The sequence below is a fragment of the Talpa europaea genome (assembly GCF_964194135.1).
Source record: "Talpa europaea genome assembly, chromosome: 8".
Lineage (NCBI taxonomy): Eukaryota > Metazoa > Chordata > Mammalia > Eulipotyphla > Talpidae > Talpa > Talpa europaea.
The window spans coordinates 85,394,616-85,405,385 of record NC_140075.1 but is presented as its reverse complement, the minus strand read 5'-3'; the positions used below and the strand labels follow the sequence as shown (position 1 = coordinate 85,405,385).

Sequence of the window (10,770 nt, the reverse complement as noted above, 5' to 3'; positions counted from 1 at the left end):
TCTCGTTGACATGGCTGACAGCCTTTGAAGTAAATGTCTTCTCTCTGAGAGAATTCTATCAATACTTAATGTATTTGAAATGTTTTCGCTTATAAAACTCTTACCTGTCAAATTGTAGAAGACAGGGCCAGTAGAATAACAGAGCACTAAGAAAATTCAGAGTAGCTGTAATTTCTAACCATACCTGGGTCTAGTTATTTGTTTCAGCAGGATTTGAGGCTGCAGATATTTACCAAACAAGTAGTAACTTTATGGGTAGCCCCAGAAGATGAGAGGTTTTCAAACAAGGAAAGGAAGTACATCGCCTTTGGTTGTAGGCTTGCTGTGGATAGTATCTATTAAATCTATGTGAGAAGTTGTGGGCTATATGAGGTACTGGCTTAGAAGAATGTTCTCAGGGGGCCTCCTTGGTGGTGCAGGGGGTTAAGTCTCAGCACTATGAAGCTATCCACAGCCATGCAGTGCGAGTTTGATACACGCATGGCACAGCAGACCTCTCCTATCTTGCCTGCTGCTCCCCTCAGCAGTTTATTTCAGTAGATTCCCCCTTTTCTGCTCCCCACTCTGTCACTGGTGAATCCTCTCAGCCCCCCAACCCACACCTGTAGCCTATACCCCAGTTCTTATATGCATAAATACATCTTTTTAAAAAAAAAAAAAAGAATATTCTCAGAATGCCTAAGAGTCCAGGGCCATGAATATGTAAAATAGGTTGGTGCAAAATAACCCAAGACTTAGAATCTTTATAAATCAATATACAACATAATATTTGCCCTCAAGGGTAAAGTAGTTGAAAATAAGACAGTGTCATGAAACAATTTTGGGGCAGGAAGAGGTTAATAAGATGTGCTATTGCTTAGAAAACTTTTGACTGTTAGGTCAGTTTGAGTTCTTTTTATTATTAGTAAATAAGAAAATGTGTTATTTCACAAGCTGTGAGGTTGATACCAGGCATTTGATCAGTTCAATGATAGCATCAAGGTCCAACATTCTGCTCAAAGTTAATTCACTCATTCTTGGTATTGGTTTTTCCTATAAGGCTGGGTACTCCTGGAGTCAGAAAATGGCTGGTAGTGGCAATCAGAGTTACCATCTTCCCTTTGGTCTGGTTATGCCAACTAATGCCCTATCTTCAACTGTAGGTCAGTAAGTGTCAGAAGGAATTGACTTAAACTGATCAGAATTCCCTACTGAATCTGGGGTCATATGGCAATAAAACCATGACTTTTAGGAAGTGGGAAATGGATGTTGGATAGGCAGTTATCAATGTCCCCTGCAACTGGATAGAGTGTTCTTGAGCAATTGGAGTCCAGAATTATGAGGTATTTGGAAAATCTTTAAAGACAAAATGAAAGAAAATTGCTTTGGATAGAATAAGAACCTTTCCAAAATTGAAAGGGAATTTGCATTTATTGAGAATCTACTATATGACAAGTCCTTTGCAAACTAGTCAGTGATTACAGTAACCCTGCAAAAGAGATTATATTGCCCATTTTACGCACAAAGGAACCAAGGTTCAGAGGATTTATTTTGGGTCATCCCAGCCTCACAACCCCTGCAGGTGGTAGAGTAGAATGAGGCATCAATTCTCACTCAGTTCCCTCTGCCCAATCCTGAACCGGCTGACCCTGCAGCTGTCAATTCTGAAGAGCACTCCTTCAGAATTCTTCCTGGATAACCCAACCTGCGACAATTACCAATTTAAATGATTTAAGATATTGTAGAAACAATATTTTGGCGGTGTTACCACATCCTAGTTTTGAAATTTTATTCATCTTTGGGCTTGCTGGTAATAAAAGGGCAGAAAAGCATGTTTAAGGATGTTCATCAAAGGAACTATTAAATTTTTGAAACTGATGATAAAGCTATTTTGTCTCCTTAACAAATCTGGCAATTTCATAAAAACCAAGAGAACCGGGCCTCCCCTGTGGCGCAGCGGTTGAGCGCTGGGTTGTAAAGCTGCCCGCGGCCTCTGAGGCACCGGTTCGATCCCCGGCTGCTCCCCGGCCACCTGAGGAGGGTCCCACATGGCGCGCAGGCCTCTCCTGCCGCCCGCTGCTCCCCTCAGCAGTGTACTTCGGTTCTTCTGCCTGCTCTGCTCCCCACTCTGGCTCTGGTGAATTCTCTCACCCTCCCGCACTTCTGACTGTACCCAGTGCTGGTATAAATAAATAAATCTTTAAAAAAAAAAAAAAGAACCTATGGGAAGATAGTCTCATATCAATATCAAATACTGATTTGAAAGCAATGAACTGTAAATCTAGAGAGAGAAAATAAGATTTAAAAGGAGTCAAATATACCAGAATGCTAGTAATTATGAGTCATGGGTCATCTATGGGTAAATTTTTTCTTTTTGCTTTTCGTATTTCCTGAATGTATTTATGTAAGTGAGAAAACAGAATGATTTCCTTGGTTTTTATGAAACTGGAAGATGGGCTAATTTTTGCATAATATTTACTCTTATTTCCTTAAAATATTTAGCAAGTACAGAAAACAATGGGAGACTAGTGCAATATTAATATTGTTACTTCTTTTTCCATTGAGAACGCCACATTATCTAGAATAAACAGCCTCAATAAAGACAGGTAACTTTTAGAATAAGTTTATTAAATGGATGATTTACAAGAAGGATGTTCACTCAGAACATAAAATTCAAACATGGAAGGTTACATTCACCTTCATTTTTTTTTTTTTTTCAAAGTATCCACACCTTCTAAAATTATATCATAGTGTGGGTAACACTGGTGAGGTCTATGTCACCAGAAATTCCCACTTTGCTAATTTCCTGGAGGTTTCTCATCCTATGATTGTACTGCAATAAGTGAGCGTCATTGACAGCAACCTTGTAGTTTTCAGGTTCAACCAGTACTTGTATCTGAAATATCACAAACACAGAATTGTTAGAAATGTACATTAATTTCAAAACCAGTCTGATCTGAGTTCAAGATGTCCAACATCTCATCTTTATGATCATTTGTGGAACCGATTAAAGTTGAGAAAAAGTAATTTTACAGCAAAAATAAACTCCAGATTATTGCAAGATTTAAATAAAATTGTTAGAATACTATATAAGTGAAGTCAAAGGAAAAGACTAATGATTTGTCTACCAAAAATGTTTTTGTATGGCCTAAAACACCTAAAAATAAAAATAAACTCTAATAATCTAATAGAATGACAAATGTTACAAAGATTGATAATATCTTTGGCAACATACTCTTCCAATACATATATCCCTTTGGAAGCAGCAATTTGGCAATATCCAAATTTTAAAATGTACATTCTTTGAATAAAATTCCTTTTGGCAGCAAAGATTTATGAGGCTAATTATCACAGTATTTTAATAAATCCCGGTTTTGTTTGAATATTTCCATACTGAAATTTTCATCAATAAATTACCACATAAGTAGACAACAAAATACTAAGTGATAATGTTATGTTTGGAAAGATATCCACCAAATGTAGAGTATGGTTCCCATTAGTCTCTGCCCTTGAGGAGCCCAATCTAGCTGTTTTATTGCTAATTTTACCCTAACCCAACACTGTGGACCTAATTAACATTTGTTGAATCAGTGCTTTAAAAATTGTTTTATGTCAACAGAAAATACTGGAAAGATATTCACCAAGTTACAACCTTTGTGAAGGTGGAGGGAGGGGTAAAGGATGAAAAACTTTAATTTTAAAAATCTACAAATTTTTCTTTGCATAAAACTTGTATATATTAATTTTAAATTTTAAAAAAGTTTTGATCGCCATGCCAACTTGTACCATAAAGACATTTTCCTTTTTTTCTTTTTTTGTTGAGTCTATATTTCTCATTTCCAAAAAAGCTAAACTCAGAGGAGTGAGGGGCCTGAATGGATCTGGGGGTGAACCATTCCCAGCATGTTCTAACTTGCTAGGTCTGGTCTCATGGATAGGTGGAAGTAATGATTAGTTGTCCCAAGATAGTTGATAAAAATTGATTTCAAATGTGCTGAGGTTTTAGCGTAGTTCCCTATGAGCAGTAGATGATATTATTATATAATAGTAGCAATAACTTACTTTGAAGGGTTTACCACTTTCAAATGGGAAAGCAGACTGTCTTTCTTCCTTTCCCCAGACATTATCCTGCTTTGAATTGCAAACGATGACCCTCTTGTTGTCCTCATTGAAGCGTGGGTTAAAGTGGAAGGCAACATCATTCCCTTTCTTGAAATCCAAAGCAAGTCTGTTTTAAACCAAAGACCAAGATTAGTAAAATGACCCAATTTGTATAATTGCATTAAGTGAAGAACATATAATCTAAAGAGCAAAGCATTTTACAAAATCAAGGGAAATTTTCTAAATGGAAAGCAAATAAACCAGAGAATAGGTTCCAAGTGGTAAAGATGCTATGCCAAGTATTCTATGTACTACCATAGTATTTAAAAGCAAGCAAGGCAGCAAAGGTATGGCAGGACTGAACGCTGTGTTTGAAAGAAATAGCAAATCATCTGATCAAGTGAAGAAACAGCCCTTTTTAAATGCCAGAGATTTACCCCATCACTCTTACTTAAAACCCTCCCCTCCCAGATGGGGCTCTCTTGCAAAGAACTGGTCCATAAACTTGCCAGGTAACCAAAGATGGGTCACCAAAAAGGAAGAAGGACAATATATTATATAAGCAAAGGTTAGAAAAATGACAGCAATAAAATTTTTCTATAAACAATTCATTAAGTAAACGTTGTCATGGAACAGAAAAACATTATAAACATTCTACCATGAGATTAAAAATAATTACAATGGTGAACTAATCAGACAATGAAGGGAAAAAGTTCAAAGCAGGAATATAAGAACTCAAGCAAGATCTGGCCATACCCCATAAAAGTGGAAGAGAATTGACCAATAAAAAAGAAGAAAGGAAAAGCTGACCATCCAAGAGAATAGAACAGTCTAAATGCTCAATGTCTGTACCTGGGCTTTTTTTTTTTTTTTTAATCTGTTTGTCCACTCATGAACCAGTAACATGTTTTCTTTATTGGTTTAACAGATCTTATAGGCTACCATTCCCTCATTGTTATTAAAAAGAAAAAAATAAGACAACATATGTTGAATATTTTTGCCTGTTTGTCTTTCATCACATCACTCTATACAGTCACAATGCCCTCCTCACTGCCTCTACTCATGAAAACCCTTAAGATTTCCTAATAGAGGTTCAGAGCCACTTAGAGGGCACATTCTGCCTTCCATTGCAGATAATACTGTATACCTCCTTCCTGCCAAGGTTGCTTTTAATACCTAGTAAACACAAGCCAATCACATAAATATGAGCTATCAAATACCTGGGTTTTGCCGCAGTTAACCAAAAACATAGTCCTTCTAAAACAATAAGAATAAGCTAACATAATAGTTAATGTTCAGTATCCCGTTGCTACCTTGTAAAGTCATGACAATAAATGGGTTAAACATTCCACCATGTAAAGTCGAATTAATGGAAGTGCAGGCTTCAACTTCTGATCTGGTTCTTTCTTGGATGCTAAGCAAACACAAGTCCTTGTTAAAGGACTAACTCTGTTCCTCTGTTTCTCAGTGTGCTTGCTCCACAGAGCGCTAACATCAGAATCAGCTGGTGCTCTTGATTTAACACAAGGTCTACACTCTAGACTACTAACAAAAGATCCTCTGTATTTTGATTCACTCAGTAACAACAAATGCAACCACAAATGTATCTTCCAGTGATTAAATTCACAGAGGAAGGATGAAGATAGTCACTTGACAATGGAATTTATAGTTGATTAATATCTAATGGCTACATTTCTTCTGCAGTGGAAAGGAAGTTATGGTTATCTCCACCACCTTAAACATTCCTCTGCCCCTCCCTCCATTGTAATTCTTCACATAGCATTTGCAAAAACAAGGAACAATTTTTTCATTTTACTATCACCCTAACCATTTCAACCAAAAGTAGCTTTGATCTACCAGTCTCAGTCTACCAGCCCCAGTCTACATCGCTAATGTTATTGGAGCTTAAGTTTCTAGTACAGTAACCCTAAATAAGGCACAGGTACCGGTGTGGTTCTATAGGATAGGGGTTGTGGGAGGAGGAAAGCAGATATGAATAAAGTGTACTGCTATGTGAACAGGATAAATGCGTGAAGTTCTGTTATGTTGGGAGGAAAATGGCTAAAGGCCGAGGTAGAGGGTAGAGTATGTTCTATAGCTTGCTGTGAGGGAAATACTGTGCTCACAGAAACTGCATGGCTGAGTGGAAAGAAGAGTTGGTTTAGGGTAATTACTACCTGGTAGAACCAGAGGAGGCTGGCTGGAGGTGGAGTCAAGGGCAATTTGAATATAAAGGGATCAGATCAGAGGCTGAGTCCCTCTCCGGATAACAGGGCTCTTGGTGATTTACCTGACCCAGTGGACCCTGACTCTGCTCTTGTACCCAATGTGAAGATGGAAGTGACAGCTGAGATGCAAGATCTGAGACTACACTGTGACCTATATAGTTGCAGGGAGATTTGTATAAATATGAGGACAGAGCAAGTAACATATTCAAGCTATCAGAGTATCTTGGAACTATATCCCGTGGAATCTTTTTTTTTTTTAACCCTAACCTTTGATGGGCATCTAAACAAAGTACACGCTGGGTATTTTAGACACTTTATGACTCAGAAGTGGAGTGATGGCCAAACATTACCTTACAAAGGCCCAATTTGCCTTTAATTCTAAGAATTTCACTGACAGGAGGAACCAACAGAATGGGTCTTTCTGCCCTCCCTCTTTGTCCTCACAAAATAGAATTTTGTTTTCTTCTGGTTCTGGGAGAAAAACAAGATTTGGCAAAGGAAACCTTGTCCCTTGGGGGGAAACATACTGACTTATGGGCTAATGCCATACTATGGTATTACCAAGATTCTAAATGCACAGTTTTAAAAAATTTATTAAAGTTGAAAGTATAATTTTTATTCAAAAACCAATCAACGCGTATGTTAGATTTGTTAGTTTTACTCTACCTGTTTGCGTTGGGCCTTACTGTGCCCATAATTGTTATCAGCATGCGGGGCACAACTCCACTAGGCAAAGTCAGGTCATAAGGCACAGTCTAGGAATGAAAAATATTTGTGTTAGCAAAGAATCATGTTTTCTTAGTGAATGAAAGAAAAAGATGTCACTAAAGCTCAATTACTATTAACATGTGTGAATGACACATATTTAAGCCATCTGTCCAGACTTCCAGGCTATCTTGCCCAGGGCTTGAAGAGATAAGTCTCCCTACATGCACTACTAATAAGTGAAAATAAGGTCATCAGTAAATTGGTGTCAAAAGCACAACACAATCTCTTTGGGAGCTCTGAGGCTCTCAACACAAAGGCCATCCCAATCTATAACTCATTCCTATGGATTATTTTTTGGAAAGGCTGAAGCTAGACTTTGCAATCCACATTAACATTTTTATGCCACTCTTCACATAACGCCCTTCACCATGGCTATGCTGCTCTCTGAGAGCAGAGGCTATTTATGCCAATTCTACTTAGCCCCACAAGGCCCTGATCACACTCCACTATTGAACTCTTTCCTCCTGTCTACAATCTGTTTCCCAACTAGACTGTTACCTGTGTCTGGGATGGCTCTGGATCCCCAGTTAGGATTTTATGCTTAGAATCATTGACTACAATGTGTTCACTGTATAGATATCCAATCCTTAAGTCACAAAATTGTCTTTAGAAGGTTTTTCCAAAATCAGATTTTCTTGGTTACACCAAATGTTCCCTCTTATGATCCTGGACCACTTATGAAACTCTCTATTTCCCCACTTTCTTCGGTGTATGTGAGAATAATGAATGCTTATGGGGTTAAGCACACTGCTGGCATGTGGTATATAATCGTTGTTTATTAACACTGGTGATCAAACTTCCTACTACTATGGTCTTAACTAGATTCATATTAAGGTAAAGCTGCATTATAGCTGCCTTCAAAAGCGGTATTAGCTTCTCTTTACACTCACAGTGTAACAGGGTGATCCCCAGGAAAGGGGGAGGTTCCAGGTTTCCTGCCCCACCCAAAAGAAGGGTGGAGCTGCGCCCGGAAAGAAGCTGCAGAGGAGACTGAGTAAGGAAGAAGGCAGGATGGAGAGCCAGGAGGAGACCTGGAGGCGGCACATGGAATGGAGAGGCATGTGAAGAAACTGCGCTTGCCTTTTGGTCGTGGACTGGGTGACACAGATGTGGGTGAGACCCGTGGGGAGGTGACAATGGCAGTTTTTGTCTTGATTTTGATTTTGCTCTTTTCCTTCCAGACTTGTCTGGTTGTTTCTGATCCTTTTCTGTGGGTCCCCACTGGAAGATGCTTTAGACTTGGGACAGGCTTTGGGGGCCTTTTTCTGGGCCAATCCTGGTTGGGTGGACTTTTACCCACGAGGAGACGGGTAACTTTGGGTGCTTGATTTAGAAACTAGATTCTTTGCCTTTCCTGTATTGTTTCCTAATTGTATTAAAGTTCCTTCCCATTAAAGTCTCATATGTTTTGTGTTGATGCAGCGGATGGCAGAACCTATTTAGAGCAGGCAGGTTTGCGGGGTCCGGGGTGCCCCTCTCCCGACCTGTAACAACAATACACATGCTAAACTCAATATGCACAACAATTTTTTCACTGGACCAACATATATTGTAGCTGGCTCTTGAAAAGAGGATCTTAGCTGTGAGTTTAAAGTTTTAGGGCTCCCTGAAGCCCAGACAGGTCAGTGCTCAGAGCCAGCTATGGCCAGAGTGCAGCCTTAGCTTTGTCACAGTCAAGCACACCAAGTGACTAACTCCAACTCACCAGTGGTCCAGAAGGGGAACCAAAGGGGCCGGCAGCAGGATAGGCTCCAGGAGCACTTGGTTGTCCAGGAGATGGGTAGGCCCCAGGTCCACTTGGTTGTCCAGGGTAGGCTCCTGGTGCATTTGGTCCAGGATAAGCGGGTGCTGTTGGACCAGGGTAGGCACCAGGGGGTCCCTGTCCAGGGTAGGCCCCAGGAGGTGCCTGTCCAGGGTTGGTACCAGGAGGTGCCTGTCCAGGGTAAGCACCAGGAGGTGCTTGTCCAGGGTAAGCCCCGGGAGGTGCCTGTCCAGGGTAGGCCCCAGGAGGTGCCTGTCCAGGGTAGGCTCCAGGATAAGCAGCCCCTGGGTAGCCCCCAGCCCCAGGCTGGTTTCCCCATTGAGGGTATCCTTGAGGGTTTGGGTTTCCAGACCCAGATACGGCATCATTAAGCTGAAAAGAAAGACACAAATCATTACTGGATAGTCACAAAAACAGAATTAAAAACAAAACAGGAACGTGTTATCTATGAAGCAGAGGGATATGGTGAAAGTATGGAACTCATATCAATTAAAATTTCCCCCTGTTAACTAATTTTGCATTCTGAAGACTGAAGTTAGACTTTGGGATTACATATGCATCATTGTGCCTCCCTTAATCTCAGATCCAGTGGGCCACATTTTTATATTTTGCTGAAGCTGGGAGATAGCCATCTCCAAGGTGCAAGCACATGCTTTCTAAATGACATGAAGGAGACAGTCACTGAAGTTGTGGGTGCCCAGATTGCCCCACAATCCCCAGTGCCCTCTCAGCTCCTGATGGCGGAATCCACCACTTCATTTCCAGGCCTTTCCGCAGAGGTGGGGACTGTTAGTCCAGGCCTCTCCCACCTCGCTTTCTTCCTGAAGCTGTTACTAGAGAAACAAGACCCGCTCTAACAAGCCCCCATTAGACAGGTGGGGGCAGAGGAAGCCATGTGGTGGGAAAAGTCATGGGGGAAGTTGGGTGTAAACACAAATCCCCAATTATGTGGAATGTGTATTTGAATAAGACACAAAATACTTACTGAAAAACTGTCTGCCATTTTCCTTCAAAGAGAAAAAAAAAAAGTTATATTTGATCTAAAAAGATTTTGCTGATTTCCATTTACACTTAACATCATAAATAGTTCATTGTGTACTTCTAGCCAATCCCGGGCCTTTCTTCTAACACAAGCCAGTAAATTCTGACAATACGCCTGGAGCAATACCGTGGAACCACAAGAATGTCTCCTGGGAGGGTGGGGATGCACTGCTGCTGGATTACCAGCCCGATTTAACTCTTGACTTACTCAAAATCACTCTGGCCTGCGTTCTGATGCCTGGGAATAGCAGGTCATAGGCCATACAGCAGAAGGAAGAAGAATGAGGAAAGAGTCTTCCCCTTTGCCAGGTGAAAAGTATAAAAATGCCTGGTTTGTCACTGGCTCTCCTTCACCTTTCTTCCCATGCTCTCTCTCCCACATCTCTCACACAGCATTCAGTGTGTAAATATTGCCCAGCTCCCCTTCTGTTCCCACTAACAGCCCCAGGTCATTTTTGGTTTTAGGAGGAAAGCAGAGCTGGTTGATTACAAGGGACAATGCTTCCCCAAGTAGTTGCTGCCGATGTTTTCCTTCTTTTGCATATATGCTATGTCTGCAACGGGCCCTGCAGGCACGGTACAGGCTCCTGATGGGACATCAGGACAACGGGCCAAGAACTGCATGATCAGAGGAACCACTGCCCAGCGGGGCCCACACAACACTGTGGAAAGTCATAACTTTATGTTATGCCGAAGACGGGAATAGATGGCGTTGTTTGAGCTAAGCCTCCAAGGAGAGGTAAGATTTAGATGTGGAGCAAGGAAGCAAAAAGGCAAGTACAAGGTACTCTTTAAAAAGATATTTGTTGTTCCGACAAAAGTCTCTGGCAGCATCACAAGCTAAGATTAAAAAAAGAAAAAGACTAATTATAATAAAGAAAAATTAAAATC

At 40.6% G+C, this 10,770-nt stretch overlaps 1 protein-coding gene across 1 annotated transcript; it reads right to left on the bottom strand.

The window, feature by feature from the left end:
- Window positions 1-2,719: 2,719 nt before the first annotated feature.
- Window positions 2,720-10,503, bottom strand: LGALS3 (galectin 3; the record flags this gene model as incomplete). The annotated part of the gene is made up of 5 exons (XM_084240276.1): window positions 2,720-2,875; window positions 4,042-4,207; window positions 6,975-7,063; window positions 8,782-9,235; window positions 10,370-10,503. The coding sequence occupies 5 exons, from the start codon at window positions 10,501-10,503 to the stop codon at window positions 2,720-2,722; spliced, it is 999 nt and encodes a 332-aa protein (XP_084096402.1).
- Between the last annotated feature and the right edge of the window lie 267 nt (window positions 10,504-10,770).